Source organism: Gallus gallus, chromosome 5, assembly GCF_016699485.2.
Source record: "Gallus gallus isolate bGalGal1 chromosome 5, bGalGal1.mat.broiler.GRCg7b, whole genome shotgun sequence".
Classification (NCBI taxonomy): domain Eukaryota; kingdom Metazoa; phylum Chordata; class Aves; order Galliformes; family Phasianidae; genus Gallus; species Gallus gallus.
The window spans coordinates 23096611-23117745 of record NC_052536.1 but is presented as its reverse complement, the minus strand read 5'-3'; the positions used below and the strand labels follow the sequence as shown (position 1 = coordinate 23117745).

The 21135-nt window shown below is 42.2% G+C and overlaps 1 protein-coding gene across 8 annotated transcripts in view; it reads right to left on the bottom strand.

Moving 5' to 3' along the window:
- AMBRA1 (autophagy and beclin 1 regulator 1) overlaps positions 1-21135 on the bottom strand; it is a 126160-nt gene that overhangs the window by 48309 nt on the left and 56716 nt on the right. For all 8 annotated transcript variants that reach the window (XM_046942520.1, XM_046942522.1, XM_004941601.5 and 5 more), the window contains one exon: positions 1202-1312. In XM_046942520.1, the coding sequence (XP_046798476.1) occupies positions 1202-1312 (111 nt within the window). The remainder of the gene's footprint in view (positions 1-1201; positions 1313-21135) is intronic.

The window sequence follows — 21135 nt, the reverse complement described above, 5'->3', positions numbered from 1 at the left end:
TTCATTTCCCACCAGACTATAAACACCACACCACAACATTCTATAAAAACATGCAGAAAGATTATGACACAGGCACCAGATACCGTGTCTGTATGAGTGACACAGTAAGAAACAACTTCTTTAACAGGATGGGTTACCGCTGGCCTTTTCCTAGCTACTTTCTGCAAACAGAATCCCTGTACCCTCTGAAAAGAAGCCAAGTAGTTAAATTTAAAATATGCACAGAGATGGTCCAAGTTAAAAATCACTGCACAAACATTCCTATCTTCCATCTTCATATCAGGCAACCACAAACATTCCAGCAGCTGTGCAGCAACCTACATCAGGATTCCATTGCAGATTAAAAATAGCCTTCTAGCCAAGTTAGTTCTAATCCACTGAAAAGTCATTCCTTGATCAGCTGATCACAAGCATCAATATTCTTGCATCTGTGTAACAAAGTCTCTTCTAATGCAAGAGTTAGCTTATGCCAGCACAGAATGCATGTAAAACTAGGGCCTAATACAATAAATGGAATAAGAAGGGAAAACAAACAAACAAACAAACAAGCAAATGACCCCACAACAAAGCAACAACAACAAAACAATAATTCAAAAGCCACAAACTGGTAATACTGCTTATCCTTGACCCAGAAGTGGCTTCCACCTGAAGTATGGGACAAATCACTGCTTTGGCAAATGGCTAGAAGCTACACCTACTTCCCTCATCTTGCAACACTGTGGTAAGCAACAGACCAGGATTCTGATTACCAAAACATATTACAGCATTTTAACTCACAGTAATGCCAGTAACGTGGAACATCCAGTCCCAGTTTATTAGTAGCTTCTAATGCAGAAGTATAAAGATAGTATGCCAGTCATCCCTCTATAAACTTGTTGGTAAAAGAATGAGGGGACTGGATACAGATTTTCTTTTTTTTTTTAAACAAGGATTATATATTCTCATGAGATTACTCACATACAGCCCCAGTTACACAAGGATTTGCTGATAGCAAGAACACACAAGCTAGACAGAGCAGTAGCAGCTCTGAATGCATTTTGTCATTGTCAACTTTCCCAAAAGGCTAAGCATTTTACAGTTCCCACTGCAACAAGGCAATCAAGTAAAGCCCTGCAGCATATAACTACCTTCCAAAGATCATAGTGCTTATGGTAGCTCCAGCTGGACTTAAAAGAGAGTAGTGGTATCCTTTCTAGCTTACCATTGCTGATTTCTGGCAGGTCAAACTTCGTGAAGTCCCACCACTGGAGCCGGTAGGTTGTGTTGGCAATGTTGCTGGCCACAGCTGACTGTCCGTCTCCAATCACAGCACCTACAGGAAAGGGAGGAAAATAATTATCAATTTAATCTCCAAAAGATCATCCAGAAAAAAAGTTGGAGTGACAAAACAAAGAGCTTTCTAAAATCAAACACAAAGTTCAGGACTTTTAAAGAAGCCTTATTTACAGAAATGGCAATGTCTCCTAAATAAGCCACAGAAAACAGGAATTAATAAGAAAGAACCTCTCTGCAACCTATTTCTGAAAAAAAAAAGAAGGTTGATAAGCAATAATATTTGCACAGGTTCACAAGGTAGAAATCTCAATCAGATTCATTTGGTCCAAGCACATTCGATGCTAGCGAAGATATATTTTCATAGACACCAAATTTTCTAGTACAGCTATGAAGGCAATAATGTTGCCCTGTCAAATCACACACATTTGCAGACATATTCCTCACTACCACTAAACTCCACATAGAAAGATTCAGGCTGCCTACAATATATGCCACACAGTAAGGATTATAACAAGAATATTAGCAACTCTATCTGAAATGACAGTGCAACTAGAGCCCACTACAGAACGCAATCCTACGCTCCTGAAGCAGGTACTCCTTTTTGGGGTCTCTGAGATAGAAGAATACCACAAATGCAGGCTGTGGGCTTTGGTAATACATATATGCAGAGAAAACACAGAAACTCTGTATATTACTTGTACTTTCATATGCGGAAGATGAGTTAGTTCTGCCTGGTAAGGAGGACCTCAGAGCTGCCCTCAGGGTTTTCCTCCCTTTACTGCTCTGCCAACCTATCCCAGGCAGGGGCTGTGCTGGATCCAGCCCCTTGCTAGCCACCCTAGGATTTGGGCAACAGCCCAAAGCACACAGCTAAGCGTAATACTTCAGTAACCAGCACAAAGAACCTAATTCTCCAGGTAGGAAGGAACTGCCGCTGGCAACTTAAATAGGCATACACGTAAAAGAAAGCTCAGAGGCATTAAACGCAATCCTTACGGCAACAAGTGGAAAAAGGAAACAGTTCTCCCGTTATAGTACTACAGTCAAAAATCTTTTGCTATTTCTAGTCTCTAAGACCTTCAATTGCATGTAGCCACTGTACTACAAACACATGCTAGCACTCAGAGATGCTCTAGCTATGAGAATTGGATAGGGGGAACAAAACAAGATCACCCCCACGTACACATGAGGAAAAGCACAGCCTCCAGTGGCTCATCAGACTGGACTGAGGCATCTCCACCGTCCTGATGGGAAGCATACAGTGGCTTCACTCGTCCACAAGGACTAGCTCAGGACTGTTGCCACAGCAGCACCAGTGGAAGAACAACACCTGACCAGCTCAGCCTCTGCTTCTGCCTATCAGATGCTCACATGTTGCTGGGAGGGCAGAAGCAAGGATGTTTCCTTTGCTCTCACATGTGCCCAAACCCTTCCTCTCCATATCCCCCTAAACAAAGGGCTTCTCTAAACAAAATATAGGCTTCTGAGAAAAGCACACGATGCATTAATTAAATTACATTTTGCAACCAGAAGTGGAAGAAGGACAATTTAATTTTGTGTTCCTTCGTATTCAAAAGTCTCCTTGTTGCAAACTCGTGGCTGGTACACAAGGGCACCTCTTGCCACGTTGCCTCCAACCACCAGAGGGAGAACAAAATAGAACTAGTTCTATGCAAATTTTGAGCAGTAGCACCTGCTGCACTGAAACTGTACCTAACATCACCAACTGGTAACAACTGCCTCAACAGGCTGGGTCAGGCCAAGAAACGCTCTGTGAAGACAGGCCACAACAGCGCAACTCAGGGCGCCTAATTCCAGAATACTTATCTTCTTGTTACAGAACAGCATCATAAGGTCATCGCCTGTTTTGCAGTGACAACAAACTCTGTTGGCATAGCCAATAATATATGAGATGGAGAATAACATACGCTAGCAGAGCAATCTCACGCTCCCTCTGCATCACAGAAGCCTAGCAACATCACCCACTAATCCACAAACAGCAAATTCATCTGGCTCGTACTACTGTTGCATCCACAGCTATAAGCACCATCAAAAGAGCTGTTAGCAAATGTTTTTGATTTTGTTTTTTTCCTGTAGATGTTCTGGTCCTGTTTTCCTTCTCCCTGGAACCTTCAGGTGAGTCATGGCGTTCAGTTGAACCTCTCATCTCCTTGCATTTCCTAAGGTATTTACGCCCTACACAGCTACTAGAGTAAAGTAGCAGCTCCTCTCCATCTACAGGACAGCCTTACACAAATTCCAGTCAGCAAAAGCCAACAAGTAATGCTAGTGCTGCAGGTAACAAACGTCTTTAGCAAAACGAGGATCCTGAGGGAACAAGGTCCACAGAGTAAATGTGTGTGAAGTGTGTTCAGAAAGATTTGGTTAATTTCTCAAAGAATCCAAACAAGGGGGCCTTACACTAATGGCAGTTCCATGATCTACCTGTTTTTAGTAAGTAATTACCTCCACTTACACTAATCGTGTATTTGAAAACCATAATTATTAAATTATATCTAGTTACATACAACAAAAGGGAATAACATTTCTATGGTTTCACAAACCCTGCCAGAAGCCTCCCACATGCACTGTCCTACAGAAGAGACAATTAAAGGCATGAAAACATTTGAGACATTTAATTTAGGAAAGAAAATAATCCCCAGTACACAACTACGCTGTCCTAACCTTTTGTGTTTGATTTCTCTGTTGGTTGGTAGGACAGACTTGAGAACATGGGGAAAAAAATTAACAGGGACGTTAAATCATCAGCGTTATAGAGCTTGTGTTCATTGTGCAGCTCAAGGACTCTTCTCAGCTGCTTCACCTCAACTGGGTTTCAACCTGAGTAAGAGCATAAGAAAGTGCTGATGCCTCTTACATCCTAGTGTAACTTGAGGCAAAACCCACAGTTCAGCTACTTAAATCTGGGTGGCAGCAGATCAGCTCTCAGAAGCAACAGTTCTCACTGAGCGCTTGACAGTCTGTCCTGATCCCTGGATCTTGCACCGTTTGATGGAATCACAAGTGACTGCAATGGGTACCCGAGGGTCTCGGGCTTGTCATTGCCATGTACAGAACGACCTTTTTCTGCAGAGGAGATGTAGATTTCAAAATGCTGAAATCCAAAGTGAAGGCCAATTGAAATGCAGTGAATGTAGGTTTGATTGGCAGCTTTCCTGCGTACGTCTATCACGGCATAATAAACACTGGATGATAGCAGAAATGAAGATAAATGCTTTCAGCAGCCCCCCTTCTCCCCCCACCGCCCTGATCTCCACCCACCCCCACTCAGCACATGACAGGAGAGTTTAAAGAGTGGGGGAAAAAAGTCTTAACAAAGGCTTAGGAAAAAGAAAAAACACCACCTTTTCTTATAGGCCACCTACACGTGCCAGTTATTTATCCATCAGTCTCAATCCTCTAAGAGGGTCCAACTCATCTTGCCATGTGGAGAAATGAACCTTTGTCAGTCAGCTATTGCTCATTTGTGAATCAAGCCATACCAGCTCATGTCAGAGTTTAGACCGAAAGGAAAAAAAGGGCTGCAAAATCACTTTACAAGGTATTTCTGAAGTGGTAAAGAGCAGGATACTTTGAGACTACTGCTACCAGACTCTCAGTGGATGAGCTAATGCTCAAGCTACACAGCCTTTGGTTTAAAGAATGCGGACCATCTATTGGTGATGAAAACTTCTGTGCCACAAACTTAACAGAAAGTGGAGTTCAATCCCCCTCTTTTTTTTTTTCTTTTCTTTTTTTTTTTTTTTTTTTTTTTTTCCCCAACTAGATCATTTCCTCAAGTTTTTATTGGCTGGCAGATTCCTTCATAGTCAAGTAAAATTTATTAAGATGCTTAAAGATAAGGCAGATGCCTTTGAGGAAGCTGGAAAAGTCCCTGAGCTAATTTGTGACTCAATTTGAGAAAGTGATTAGACCCTGGTATAAAATTCCCCCTAGATCAGTACTTGTATCTTTAAGCATGAGTACCTTTGAAAAGTAATTACCTTTTTACGTGCCCATTTGTAACTGTAGCTAATGATACTGAGGTTATTCAAGGCTTGCAGAAGGGATCTATCACAGATGTGAGTTTTACTTACGCAAATCCTAGGTTTACTACTACCTAGTCTCCAATAAGCCCAAAACACAGGACCAGTCTATGTGATAAACCAAGAATAAAGCTTTTTGCTGCAGGAATACATCAGACTCCCTCAACCAATGTAGAAACTATTTGAAGCCAGATGAAATGTTACTACTGATCACCGCATCCTAGTCAATTAGTTGGGGCAGTAACAGCTTCTTGCACATCTCCAACCCTGAAGCATTCCACAGGGCAGCCTGACTTTGGGGATAGTAAAAACATTCAATCCCGAATATGTTTTCGACAAGTCACAGCAAATCTGTATTCCAGACTACCACAAAGACACTGCAAGTGGCAGAGCTAACTATAACTGGGCTAACACTGTAGAAACAGTGCACATAGCAACCTGGTATTTTCAAGGATTCATTTTGGTAAGTAGCCATTTGAAGAGACTTGTTTTTTTTTTGTTGTTTTTTTTTTTTCCCAATTTCCCAGCATGTTTTAAATAGCAAGTAGGCAAAATTATATGAATGGATGCACAAAAACATTACTAAGTGTAGTTCAGTGATGTGAACTGAGAAAGCCCCAGAGAGGTCTATGCTCTCCGAAAGCTGAACCCTTCAAAAGGCTATTGTTTTTCCTTTACCCCAGATGTACAAAATAAGAAGAAATGCAATTCTCCATTCATGTTCATTCCTATTGCAAAATATCCTTTTAACGGGGGCAACACTCAGCATGCCCAGTTCCACAGCCTTATCAGAGATGGGAATTTAAGCAGGCCTCAGCTGCAGGTAGCAAAGATGAATACCCTAATAGGAGTTCAGTCAAGTGCCCAAGGGCTTCATTCACATCGTGAATAATGCAAATGTAACAAGTAGCAGGAAAATTCCCTTTCACAAGTTCCAAACCTCAAAAATAAATGAGTTTATTTGCAAGAATACAAACAGCAAATAAACAAATGCCCTGCCCAAAGCCTCCATCCCCAGTACACTCCCGACGGCTTCTTGACATCCTGATATTAGAGACATTCAGTTGTTACATATCAGACAGAGGAAACAGAAATACATAAGGGAAGCATCAGCCTTTGATGGTAGGGTCTAGCTGTCCCTCAGGGAAACCAGAAGTGAAGGTCCTTTTCAGACGCATTCCCCTCTTGTCTGAATTGTTTGCACTTCACCAATTAAGCAGATAGTTTTCTCCTTGGGAAAGAGAATTCCTGCTTCTTTCCTGTTGTTCACCCCACAGAGATGTCCCTACTCATGCCATCATGATTCTCCGGGGAATTGGAAAACCAACTATGAAAGACAATGGTGAGATTCCAGGACCAGCAAGAGCTCAGCCAGCAATATTCACACAGGACTTCTCAGATGAGGAAAAGCACCACCCTGTCACGCCTGACAAAAAAGTTACCTTATTATAGCCTCTGAATATAAACACTGAAGCAAGCAAACATCACTGCTTAGGAAGTACTCATCCTACTCAGGGTGACCAGTAAGGAATAAGCAGTTTTGTCTCTTTCCTATAGCTACACCTCCACATTCTCAGCTACTGTTAGTAAGGGCACGATGGTCCCAGTCTCCAACTTGCTAAGAACTTCTGCAAACATCCAGTATCAGATAAATACTGCTGAACAGAAAAGAAAAAAAGGAAAAAGCAGTAAAAGAATTGTTTATTGCAACCTCCTAAACCATTACCCAGGATAACCTCAAAAACAGCCTTGCCAAAATGAAAGTCTGACTGGATTTAGAAAATAGTGTGCAAAAATACTGTTTTATCTGTGAGGTTCATAATCTCTTGCCATCAAGAGAAAAATAGGTAATGAGGAATACCATCTGAACTGTGGGCATATCAGAGTGTTGAACTCAAGCCTCAGCTCAGTGATGAGTGGAAAGCAAGATTATTGCTCAATAGCTGCTCAGAAGGAGAAGGGATGAATGACACAGTTAAACTGACTTTGGCAACTGAACTGAAAGTAATAGTTGCGTCTTGTTAACGATATGTAATTATTTAGCTTGTGTAGATTCACTGCTGTAGAGGATACTAAATTTGCACTGTTTAAAAATTTGTTCTTACAGGGTAGTCAGTACAACTCATCAAATGCTGCTTGCAAGTCTTAGCGTTGCCTATATTCACACAACTCAAATGAAGCTTCTAAGTGCAATTTTTTCCTTCTAAGAAAACTTAGAAAACAAGGACTGAATGGGCTCAGGTGTTTGTCCTTCTCATTTGTCATTTCTGAACCTTTCAGCCACAGGAGAGAAGAATCTCTATGGAGAAGTTCCACTTTTTGAGATACTTTACACTACCTAGTAGCACACATGAAAATGTACTTTAAACAGTATTTAACCCTTTGCTTACTGAGTACCATGTGACACCTGGAATTCTGATTCTGCATACCACTTCTGAAGAGGTGGAGGTGCCCCATGAAGCACACAGGCGGAAATAAATGTTACAAGGATAGAGAGTCAAGTGAAATCTTCCTGCAAATAGAGATCATTAGAAGAGTTTGATGGGAAAAGGTTATAGAAACAGAAACTAACATCTGGTACCGTTTGACAGACAGTGGTCATAAGCTGCTTAAGAAGTGGGTGGGCAAGCAAGCTTTCCTTTCAGTTCATTTGGGCCCCTTGCGTGGAATAGAAGTCAAGGTGCGAGTCCTCCAATCGGCAAGCTCCCAGAGCCATTAAAAGAAGCATCTATAGATATTGTTGCTTGTTTTGAGACCATTTCTTTATTTCCATGTGACAGCAGCATGTGTCAAAAGCACGCCTCATATTACCATATGATTCAAGCAGTAAAACATGTTTCCTACAGCACAGGCTTTTAGGGAAAATATTCAAGCACTAAAAATACATTCCAATCTGCACTTCATTTCATCTAATGTTTTGTTTCAAGCATGTCTGCATATTTCAGCCATTTAGATGATTTTGTCTGCAGCAGAAAGAAGTCCTAACAAAAAGCACTGAATAAAGGGCTGGAGGAAGGAGTTTACACTTCCAAATGAAGGTGGTATGAGAAGGCAGAAGAGAGCTGAACTTTGCAGTCTTCAAAGAAGCATATATTTTCTTCCTTCACCTCTGTCTGAACCTACATATGAGGGTAGGTTCACAGCTCTCCTCCCTTTCCAGCTTCCCAAAACAGCAGGTGACTCCGGAAACCAAAATGTCATATCTCTCCTCCCAGAGTTTAAATTTCATGCAATCCCTCTGAAGGTGAACTAGCAAGGTCTCGGCAGCTAATCTGTGCTGAGTGTCACTCGGGCTCCTCCCTCTGCCAGCTCCATCCCTTGCAATGCCTCCACTTTCCTCTGTCAATAAGTCCCTTGCACCATTTCCAAGCCCTTCATTAAAGGCTGTTGGAAGTCTGCTTTTTAACCTTCATATCTGTGTTTATTCTCTGCACAAAAACAGAGTGGAATCTGTGCCTGGCAGGCAATTCCTTTCGTAAAACTCTTTTTTCTTTCCCTTTCTGACTTTTCAGAGCATGAAATGTGCCTGCTAATCCTAATTGCCTCAGATGGAGAGCCTTACAGAGACTAAACAAAGGGGCAGCCTTCCACCAAGAGCACAGCTCTGTGCAGGTCGCGCAGAGCGGCCACCAGGCTCTAAGCTCAAGTCTCCAGAGCTCTCATTTCATTTTGCTGCATTTCTGAAGCACACAAGGACAGAATTCCCCACATGGATACGTCAGGAAGAAGGACTTACTTTCCCCTCCCCTACTTAGAAGGCTCTTCCAGCACCAGAGCTCATTGCGCTGTGTGACATGGGCACTGGTCGGGTAGTCCTCAAATAGAGTTGCTATGTGTCAAAGCAAAGCAGCTCAACACACCTGACTTTTAAGGGTCATTTGTGTGTCTGCATCCCAGTGTCAATTCTCTTATCCAAGCAAAAAGTTTACAAGGTCCCACCAGCACGTTCGCAGCCAACCTATCCATGAGTTGTGCCCTGACCAGTGGCACAGGCACTGAGAAATGGAATTGGCAGGGATTCGTACACTTTTGCTTGCAGTGACGACTAAGAAGTTAACTTTCAGGTCTAGCAGAGATGTCTGGATTCAGAGGAATATTTCCACTGCAGCAAAAAAAAAAAAAAAAAAAAAACTCGTTTACAGGTTTGCTGTCATTGCTTAGCGAGGATGTCCTTAGCACCCAAGGCCAATGCTTGTGAACTTGACTTGTCACACCACTCACACTATCTGCTAGGTCTACTGCAGTTCACTTGTCTAACAGAGGCTAATGCAGCATCACACTAATCCAGCCTTGCCAGAACTGCTCTATATGATTTTAGCTAATTCAGAGCTCCTGCAATTTTTGAGATTTTCTTGTAGAGACTGTCACACTTGCCAGCTTTATCCCATATTCCACAAAAGTTACACGTTATCACCAGCTCCATACCTGGCAGATTAACACGGCCACACTTTCTGTTCACACTGAATAACTCCTCTCCTGAGCAGAGGCTCAAATAGGACTCCCAACTAAACAACACAGCGGTGCAGATAGATGTAGAACAGATGCAAAAATAGAGTAAAACTGCTTTTTATGGAGAATAGCCTCTTCCTTTAGGAGTGAAACCTTTGAAATCCTATTAACGCAAACAAATCAGCAGCCAAATGCCTGCTACTGCCTCTGCAGCTCTTACTGCAAGGATGTGTGCTTAGCGCAACTTGAAATGCATGTGTCTTCTGCCAAAATACTCATCTTCAGTAGCAAAAAACTCAGCTGTATCCTCATAGAGCACATAAATGTCTTATCAGCCACCACACTGCAATAACACACATTTTCACTGATCCAAAAAGCAGTGTGTTCCCCAGAAGGATCCAAATTCCCAAGATTTAACTGCATATCAATACAACGCAAAGCTTCCAAACCAGAGGCACTTTTCATTGTAGAAAAAGCAGCACGCAGTATTAATACAAGCCCCAAGCACAGAAACACATCCAAACCTCTGTACTCATCAGTGAATGGAAGACTTGCAAAAATTCTTACTATCTTTATACACATTTCAGAACTAGTTTTATTACAGCATAAACCTTGAGCATCCTACAATGGAAACGCTGTGTCAGCCCAGCAACAGAAACAGAGCTACCATCACAACACGGAGAAATAAGCTAAACACACTCAATGGTTGATTACATTTCACAGCTATAATATCCTGTGACCAGAGTAGGTCTGCTGAGGAAACACTTGCCTGTTCTGAATGAGTACACATAGAGGGAGGTTAAGGTGAAATCACGTCTCCTTGGAGAAAAATGCAACTCCATTAATAGGAATGCAGGTCCTGACAACTTAAATAAACTCCATATAATAAACTAACAAAGTGTCTTAGGGGAAACGGAGAGCTGACAGGTGGCATTCATGAAATGTATTTTAACTGTGTGCTGCTCTCACTAAAGGCCACTATTCAGACCAGTGGGTCCCATATAGTTGCTATATCTGCAAGCAAAATGGGCACTAATCTTGCTCTTAGAAGACAGAACTGAAGAGACATCACTAATGGAGCAATTTATGAGGTATCTCCAATCTGATGAGAAGTGAAGGAAGAGCAGGAACTGGGAAGCAAGCAGCCAGGCTAGCTGTTTTCTGGGTAAAGTGGTGAATAGGGAGACAACCAAGAAAAGCAGAAAATGTGCAAACTGGGAAAAAACAAAACCTAACAGCAGACAAACTAATGGGAAGGCAGTTTAAAATTAAAGCACAGTAAAACAGAAAGGAGGAAGCCCAACCTGGAGGAATGCAGTGAGGAGGCCACATTGTTCCAGCTGGGAAATAATAAGGTAAAAGTAATCTACATTAAGAAAAGTGCTTGGCCCTTGCAATGTTTTGAATACTTTCTTCTGATGAAGGAAGTTTTAAGGGTAGTTTGAGATGACCTCAATGACAGCAAAGGAAATTAGACTCTTTTCTTATCACCATTAGATTCAATGCACTGAGCAAGTTCCATAACCTCAATGAATAGAGATTCAGGCTCAAGGAGCGATTGGGATCCTGGAGCAGAAAAAGCAGGACTGACAGTGGTCCACACGCTGCTGGACCACTGTTGAACAATCTGAAAGTAAGAGTACAACATTTAAAACATGGTGATTCAGCAGCAGAGCTCCCAGGAAGCAGCAGGACTTCCCCAAGGAGTTCAGCAGAGTTCATAACCTTGCGGCGACTTCTTTAAATCAGCGCCACAGCTGAATTCATGCCAGACAGGTCCAATTCACTGCAATTACAAAAGCAACTGCAAGATCAAAAGAGACTGACACTTTATCCCATTATTTTACAGAGTGTTAGAAGTCAAACTCAAAGCTACACAGGGATAAACTAAGACCTAAGCTCAAAGCAGCAAAAGTACATCCCAGCTACTCCACATGTAGCTCCTGGGCTGCACAACAGATGGGTATTCCAGATAGGTTTTATTTCTTTCTAGGGCAGACTTGACCTTAATCCAACTCAAACTGGTTCATAATACTATCAGAGGATACAAGCAGACGTGTCCAAGAAACTGTTTTCCAATGTAACCAACACTTGTACTAACAAGAGCAGAAGGGAATTCAGACAATGAAAATATGGACAATTGCAGTTTACTGGTCTGATGTAAAATTTTAGATTATAAACAGTTTGGAGCAAGCCATGCTTTACTGGAGGCAGGGGTCATGAACTACAAGGAAACTGCAGCAAGACTCCAAGATCTCCCCTTCACTTGCAGGACAGTCAGAGGTCCAGTTCCTACCAGTTCAAAACATCAGCTTAAACAGGTACAAACAAAAAGCAAAACAGGTACAGCTTAAGAAGATGAGCACTCTAGTTCAAGCTCTCAAGTCCCAGGACTCAGTGTAATGGTACAGTGCCACTGGACAGTCTTATTTGGCTCTCACAGGTGAGAGGGACTGCAGAAGGTAGGCAATAGCTAACTAAAATCAGAGAAGTAATGATACTGACATCAAGCTCTTCACAGCTCTGCACAATCAGCCAACTGGAAAGGGCACTGCCACCGGGTGCCGTGCACTTAATGCAGGGCCCTGAAGCAAAGGCATTAGAGTGTCTGCACACACTCAAAGGCAAGAACCTTGAAACAAAAGAAACTGATGGCAGAAGGAAGGTCATTAGCTAGCTATCAAGAGTGATTTTTCTTTCCAGTGAGAACCAGAATATCAATACAGCGTACTTCACAGGCAGTGCTGCTGCATTTTCTATGGCTAGGGCCAAAAGGACTTGCACCCTGCTCCAGAGAGCTTCCTGCTTGAGAAGGCTGGGCCAGCAGCAGCTGCTAGCTGCCAGACAATTAAAAAAAAAAGCTATTTGAACTCTGACCATCCCCATGCACAATACACTGACACTTCCAGTCAGAGCTAGCCTCTTTGCAAGCAGAGAAGTAAAGACAGGGCTTTGCCTTCAGCTTTCACTCCTTCCCGTGTCAAGAGAAACATACATATCAAGTGAACAAGGGATCTTCTGTGGAACTCCAGCAGCCAAGCTGGAAACCCACTCCTCACACCACTCACATCACTTCCATGCCTTCCACAAAGGGCTCAAACTCTTAGCTATACTCTCTCTCATCATTCAATAGCTTTGCATAGCTTTGTTCATTCCATGTGGCCTACAAGATATTTCTCTCAGTGTTGTGTTACTGAATCCCTCCCCACCATAACTGTCTTCCAGTTTCTGTTAACCCTTCTGTCTTGCTATAATTTCAAGTCTATAAGCACTACCAATAACTCTTGTACCCTCAGCCCTCTTTTTACTGCATCTTCTATCCCTTGAGTCTGTCAAAATATTCCCTTCACACTTTTCAGTGTCCTCATGAGGTGCATTTGTTTTGCCTCCTTCCTCCCAATCACGCTCCTCACCAGATTTTGAGCCAGTTCCCATTTCACTATCCACTGTAAGATATCTCTGATGAAAATCATCACTACTACACACATTTCCCTTCTACTACGGCACCTCAGGGAAGATGTGGCCGGCCTCTGTCATGAACCAAAAGAGATCCTTGAATAAGCTGTGTGCAGCACACCAGGCAACGTATCACATGGATGGGTGTATGCATGCCCACACCATGAATGCTAATATGAACAATTGTTTGAAAGAAGGAAAAGTACTTCTCCCATTTAACTAAAACCCACGCCTGCAATCCCAGCTGCCTTGTCACCACCTTTGACTCATTCCTCAATCCCTCCCCTCCTCCAGCCTCCATCTCTCTGCGCAGAATCCCAATTGCTTATGAGAAAATTAGAGAATGACATTACTTCTTCCATCTTCCTAGCCTCTCCTACCCCTCCTGCAATTCCTCCATCACATTCAGAAGAATCTGGCCAGCCTTTTAAGCTTTCCACTTGCCCTGATGATTTTATCCTATTTCTTTTGTGCTGATTTCCACTCCTCATCACTTGTCAGTACATATTTGTATGCTCTTCTTTTCTCTCACAATACAAATGTGCATTAAGTTCTTGTATCTATAAATTCCTCAGGCACTGGACCACAGATTGAACGTGTCGGGTGAAAAGGGGAAACGTACTCACCACGACCTTTGTTTTCTGTTCAGTCTTCTTTTCAGCTCTCAAATGCACCACATGAACAGGCAGTCATTTCTCTTTTCCTGACAAACATAGTGCTCACTTCAGCAAAACCACCTTTCATGTCTCCAGCCTACCTTCCATCTCTCAAATATTATTAGAGCTGCTTTGCTTTCAGTGACCGCTTCCTGGTCAAAGCTCAGAACTAGTTTTCTAACCATCATCACTCCTGACTCAGCAAAGGTCATAACATTTTAGATTCTTGAATTGCTCCTAAGTAGGCTTTTGTGTATGACTTCCACCACTACCACATTCACCTCCCCAAAACATGGAGGAGACAAATGAGTGATTCTGAACATGACCACAGTTTCTTTCACACCAATCTCTGCGCATACTGCCAGCTCTGATGTTATCTAACTGGTCATACACTACATCTACACTGCTGCAAAACCAGGTGGGTTGAAGCAGCTTGGTACAGCTGAAATTGCATACAGTTACAGGCAGTGCTTGAAGCAAGGGAAAGAGATGCAGATCAGGTTCCCTGATCAACAAGGCCTGTACTCAAAAGTTAGGCTACCAGGGCACTCAGCATGACTCAAGAGCCCAGAGCACTTGTCTTCATAGATGAATTCCTGGCTCACAGCTCTTGCTAATTTTGAACTCGTAGAAACACAGAGACTGCTGGATTCCAACTCACACAGAGCTCAGCAGGTGAGTGTCAACCTAATGCTCAAGTAAGCAAAATACAGCTTCCTGTAGCAGTGCAGACGTGCAGCTCTTTCTCAGTTCAAAACCAACTCTCCGTGCTCCTGTAAACAATGGACACCATTCTCTAGAAGTATACCCATTGAAAAAAGAAGGCACTGGAAGAAAGGGTATATGCAGAATACACTTCCACACTTGATTCCTGTTTGTATTTGTCTAAAATCAGTGTACAAAATCTCCTCCAGCTTACTTTTGATTGAGTTGTGAGACAATTAAAAACTTGACCTAAGATCACATAATGCTCTCATCTTGAGTTGGGCCTTTGTTTGCTGTTGTGGAAATACTGCTTGGGTCCTCTGCCTTATTTTCTTTAATAATGTCTGTTTCATGCAGGACATTTACTACCTCCTGATATCACTCCCACTTGTTTAACACCAACAACAAATGTAGCTTTTATGCTCTGGGAAAAGTCCTATTTCCCTAAGCCCTGTCCATGCCAAGGCCTGAACTCCTCCAGCTTCCACACAGATAGAGTGATTTCTCAGCATAGCTCACAGCAAGATAAATAACACAGGTAGAGTAAATGCACCTGGGATGAACGAATGCACCAAAAGCAACTCCAAAAGAGACAAGCTGTGACTAGCTTATAATACCTTCCCATACATTATCTCCCACAATTGAAGAAAAACATCAGACCAAAAGCAGAAAACCAACTGAGTATGCTGAGGTAACAACGCTACGTTTGCAGGAAAACTATCACAGCAGAATCTAATAGCAAGCAACAATCTTCAATCTATATCCTAAATGGTAAAAGTTTGATAGCTTGATTCACTGCTCAGTTATCAAAAACTCCAGGATAGCAAGCAGAAGGATCCAATGGCACAATCTAATCTACCTGAGAAAGGGAGCTAGAGATCAATATACAGCATCCTTACCAATCCCTTATAAAACATACAACTCTGTTGCCATGACAAGAGCTTCCTCCATCTTCATGCAAGGGTTGCTACAAAAGTGTCTGAGGGTAGTTTATAATGAAGGTTATGAATCTGGTTCGAGGTTTGCTCTCCCTATCCTGCACAAAATGTATAAGCAAAAATCAGGATTATTCTCTGCACAGACAACAATCTAACGTGGCAGGTCACTGAGAAAACCCACAGCTCCACAACTCTGCACACACATCTCAACAAGTTCCCTGCTTTCCCTTCTCCTTCAAGAGTGGGGGTGATCTTTTTATTAAAAGGAAAGAAAGAAAGAAGCAGTGAGCTATGGGAAAATAATTTAAGGCTAAGTGAGCTTTACCACCCACAAAGAGACATGTCCCCAAGGGGCCTTCACCGCCCACAAGATGATGAGCACTTCTGCAAAATCTTACCCCTTCTGATATAATGGTATCTAGAAATTCATCACTTTAACAATGCATACAAAAAGAATCAGCTAGCACCCTTCACTTTTAAAAGCATCATCATTTCTCCCCAAGCTACATTTCTTGTCTTTCTAAATCTCAAAGCCAGCTTTAGCTTTCCAGCCACCAAAACAAGAAAAGAAGGGCCGGCCTGTACCAGCAAATACTACATAAAAGCACTCTCACATTCAGTGCTCACTTCTGTCACAAGTCACTTGAGCAGATTACAGCATATGAAATGATGCACATGGCTACTGGGGCCTCCTGCCCTGGGACCATAGGAGACATCTAGTTGAGGCTATCACATAGACCAGAAACTGTGGGACAAGTTCCTACTCATAAACTCATAAGCTCATAAACTTCTCCCTGAGTTCAGGGAACAACTTTGCTAGTTTAAACACTCCATCTACTGAAAAAACCCCAACTGTTTCAACAATTAACTGCCGTAAGGTAGGTGGTGAATTTTATGAGGCGGTACCTTAAGAAATAAACAGAAAACCCAACTCTATCAATAGGCAATATCTGCTATTTGTTTCCAGCCTAAATTAGGCTGTATTTTTTTATTCCTTTTGTCTCCTAAAGCATGCTCTATCAGAAACCTTTCCCCCACTTCAGTATATCTAGACCAATCAAACAACTATTACCTACTACTTGTTCGATTAGCTAAGTACATTAAGGTTACGTCACCCTTTATCTGAAGTTTTCCTCAGCAGAGTCTTTCTTCAGCTATTTTGAGTCCTCCTAAATCGCAGAGAAAAGTGGATTTGCCACACCACCTAGAATGGTGGTACTAAGACCATATAAAAAGACAACAGCAGTTCCATACTCTGATATTGCCTGCTTTACTGTAAGCTTTTAGAGCTATGTAATCATGACAGGAATTCACGCTCCTCTCGATCATCACAGGGAATGAAGCAAATGCAGGAGAGATCTGTCCACCAAATCAACAGAGATTGCCACAAGTCCAATTTCACTGCCTGCAATCAGATGTGGTTTGATCCCAGACCCAAGCTCCTGATTCTTTGAATGACCAACAGCAATAGACCAGTAACAACGAACTGAAGGCTCCTCACCACACTCAACAGCTGGCTCATTTGAAGTACATCTTGCCTCCAGCCCAGGGTCACTGCACAAAATCTGCTTCCTTTAACTGCCTGAAATCTTCCCCATTGTTTCAGCCTAATTCAGAGATTTGAGTATCATACTGTTCCTGTTTGAAACGTGCTTCCAAAAACGCATATGGAGGCCTGTGTACCAGGGCTGGTAACAATAACAGTGCAATTGCATCCCTCATCTCTTCTGGGAAATGTAATCATCATAATCATCCCTCTAACAGAATGGCAAAAGTGTAATTAGCACTTCAGGGCTCTGCATTTGGGACCTCGTAACCCTTTAGCAGAATCTTCCCCTGTGAAGGATTGGGAAGGACAAAGCCATGAGCATTTTTGTAGCAGAAACTCCTCTCCTGGGGCAGCATAACCAAGGACAACACATCAAAAACATCTCCACAACTCCTGAAATGCAGCCAGTCACAGACAACATCTGGCACACTTGAGTAAATGCAGATCTTCTCAACTACTGCTAATCTCAGTGCAGCCACATTTCCAGATCCTAGCCAAAAATCCCCTGACACCTAATTCTTCATTAAGCATATCCTGTAAGACAAAGGGGTCTGCACTCACTCTGACTGGAAAAGTTGTACTCATTTTAATTTGCATTCGCAAATAAAATTGTAAGTTATGCTCATAACATATAGCAGCTAATCCATGCCATCTTTTCCTACAGGCACACGCTGTGTAAGCGGGGGATTGAACAGTTTTTGGCTTTCTGGTACAGCTTACCAAAAGGAAAATGAGACTCTTGGCACAAAATAAGTATCCCTAAAGAAAGCTATAACACAGCTTTCTCCAGTAGTGCTCGCTCTTTCAGTCAATTCTTGAAAGAGTCAGAAGTCCTCTGCAGTAACAGTCATCAGTGTCTTACAACAGGCTATCCCAGTACATGCAAATAGAAGCTGTACCCGCTGCTTCAAATAGAACTCCATTCTTACATACAGTGAGCCCTAACATCAGTCTACTACTTTTGTGTACTCCATAATACAGAGAATCTCTGAAGTTCAATGACAGAAAGGATCTCTGGAGATTCCCTAGTCTAACCCTCTTGCTCAGTGCAGGCTTAATTTCCTGGCACTGCCACTCTGCCAAGCAGTATTTAACCTCTGGAAGTAAGGCATTCCCAAAGGAGCATGCTCCATACAAACCAAACAGCTGCTGCTTTTCCTCCTCTCAAAGTTCCTTCCTTCTTAGTTTGTTATACCACCTCTGCTGCTTTCATTTTGTCCGTTCTGCTTCTCTGCTAGATGTTTTCTCTGCACCCAGCTGTCAGGGCAGGATGCAACCAGCCTAATTTCAGGCATGTAAAGGTACCCACAATAGAAAAGTACTCATCCCAAGTTCCTTATATAATCAGCGATAAATACACTGGCAGCTCCATATAAGACTTAAAGCACCTAAGTTCAGTTCCCTCCAGATGAATCAGAGCAAAATCTTCTCACTCTAACTACATAGGAAGCTTAGTTTCCCAAGTCAGATGACCAAAGAATTACAGTGTAAGTACCCCCCACAGTGCAAATGGCTGTAGATTCTTATTTCCAACTGACTCATATTCCCTATCAATTAACACATTCCCACTTAGCAGATTGAGATGAACTGCAGGTTAAGCTGCAAAAAACATAAAGGGAAGACAAGAACAAAAAGGACTAAGCAAAAGCAAGCTTTAAAACACCAATAGCACTATTTTGACTCTTCAGTTGCACCTTTATTCTGCAGTATTTAAGAGCCATTTTGAACACCTCCAGTTCTTGGACATGAAGAGGCAGCTCTTACTGTATAAAAACAATGATATACATATAATTTATTACAAGCTTATTTTAGAAAATAAACTGGTTTTGGAGACTGTGTATGAGCCTCAAGACTACTTGGGTCTCTGCAATCAAACAGGATAGCATTGTACAAGGGTTTCTTCTAAAAAGATTATGCTTTCTATTCTGATGCCAGTTGATGCCGCCTTCTGCCCTTCAGTCTCCAAAGCTTTGTATTCTTAATGCCCCAACCAAGAAAACCTTACTGTACCTGCTCACAGCTGACAACACAGGAGTCTCTGTGCCCACTGAGTACCTTTGCCTCTAAATGGAAGAAGCAAGTGAACAGATGCATTGAACGAGCAGGGTGTTACAAGCAGACAGTCAGATTAACATTCTTCCATTCCAGCACGCAACGTACCCGGACACTTTCTCGCTGCCTATACTTTCTGTATGTGCCAGTATACAGCAGAAGCTGTTTTCAAAACATGGATGAGTAACCACATGGATTTTCACCATGAAATTTGACACTTTGGATGGAAGGAAAAGGCTAACTAGAAACAATATACACAACCATTTCTTTTATATAAATGTACACGTTAATGGCTTTCTTCAACACTCCCTACCATCCCTCTACAGATGTCTATCTCGACAGAAGAACTAAAATCCTTCTGCTCAGAGCAGCATTTACCTGTATCAAAATCAATGCCACCAGCTTCGGAACTTTTGTGAGGTCTATGCACAGGACTAATATTTCAAAAGATGGTCTGTGGGTCACTTGAATGCAAATGGCATCAACTACCTTTCAGCCTTCACTGAGTCAAGTTACAATGCCACAGGATGACAGATGACAGCATGAGAAAGGAGCTGCTGGACTGCCAATTAAAGCACAGAGTTGGGAAGAACAAGTTCATTGGGTGTCTTGCAAAACAGTAAGAAACTGACTGATGTATGATAAAGACAGACCTGTAAAGGACAACATAGTATCAGTGGATCAGCTAAACGTCTCCTGTGTAGCCACAAAAAAGTTACATAATACCAGCTGGTTTCTAAGTTTGTTTTTCTTTAGTGATAAACTAATTCCTATATGCTGGGAGAGGGATTTCACTTGAAGAATGTTTACCACAAAGTTCATTTTTTGACCACAGTCATGATGTGGTAAGACACTACAGCCGGTGATGCAGAATCTATAAAGGAGAAGTCAGTGCTGGATCTAATACTAAGATACAGTTAACCCACAGACATTCATCACTGGCTTTTTCTGTTAGCTTGCTTCTGCCTTTTCATCTAAGACAACTTCATCAATTTGGCTGAGTGTCCTGATCTTCTACTCTTCTTCACAATAGACAGATCTGTAGACTAATGCAGCCAATGAACATAGATAGCAGTCTGCTTCTGTTACAAGTCTCTTGGGTACTGCTTAATATGAAGAGATGCGAGCTTTTGAGTCACCTCATTCTCTGTGGTCTCCCTATAGCCTATGTCACTGGCCAGTAAACATAAGAAGCTTAAAGCACGCCTCAGGTTCTTTTCTGACTGGAGAGCTGTAGATGTCTATCACCTTCATGACACACTTGAGAACTGTTCACATTTTTTTGTGGAAATACAGCCTCTCACTCAGAAACATAAAGAGAGGCTGTAGCATTGAACTGTAGATGTATAAAGTAGCTACAGCAGGGAGGGAAAACTGTGCCTTTGAGGAATTGGGGTAACATCCTTCCCAGAGAAAGTGGAGTACACACCTGTTAACAGTGGGAAAATCGGGGGTACAGGAACAAGAAGGATGTATTTTCCAATCAACTCTTGATGACCTTTCGGAGTTGAGTCATCTATTTCTGTCCTACCTTGTACAGTTCTGCATTGCTGCAATTTTGAATTGCAAACATTTGAAAGGTGAGGGCATCTCAGAATAGAATTCACAGCTCAATATGACACGGGAAGCAACAGAACGCAGTTAGGTCAAGAAAACTTAGCTATGGGAGGTATTCACACCTGTGATGCCAGAGGAACTGGAGAATCTAACTGCAGTACTGTTTCCAAGGCAACCAAAGCAGCCTCTTAGCATGATCATTTTCACCATTAGAGCATAAACGAAAGGTTACTGGGTGAATTCTAGTAGCAGCAGCAACAAATACTCTTTCCAATTGCCTGTGTCAGAGGCTCATCAACATCCATTTTAACTCATGGTGAGTTATAGTCATTCGCTTGTATTTGAACAAGTGAGCTCTTAACACAGCTAGAGTGCTAACAGATTGGGAACATGCAGCAGGAGACATCATTAGGTCACTGCCCTAATTCTCATTAGGAAAACTATCATGACCT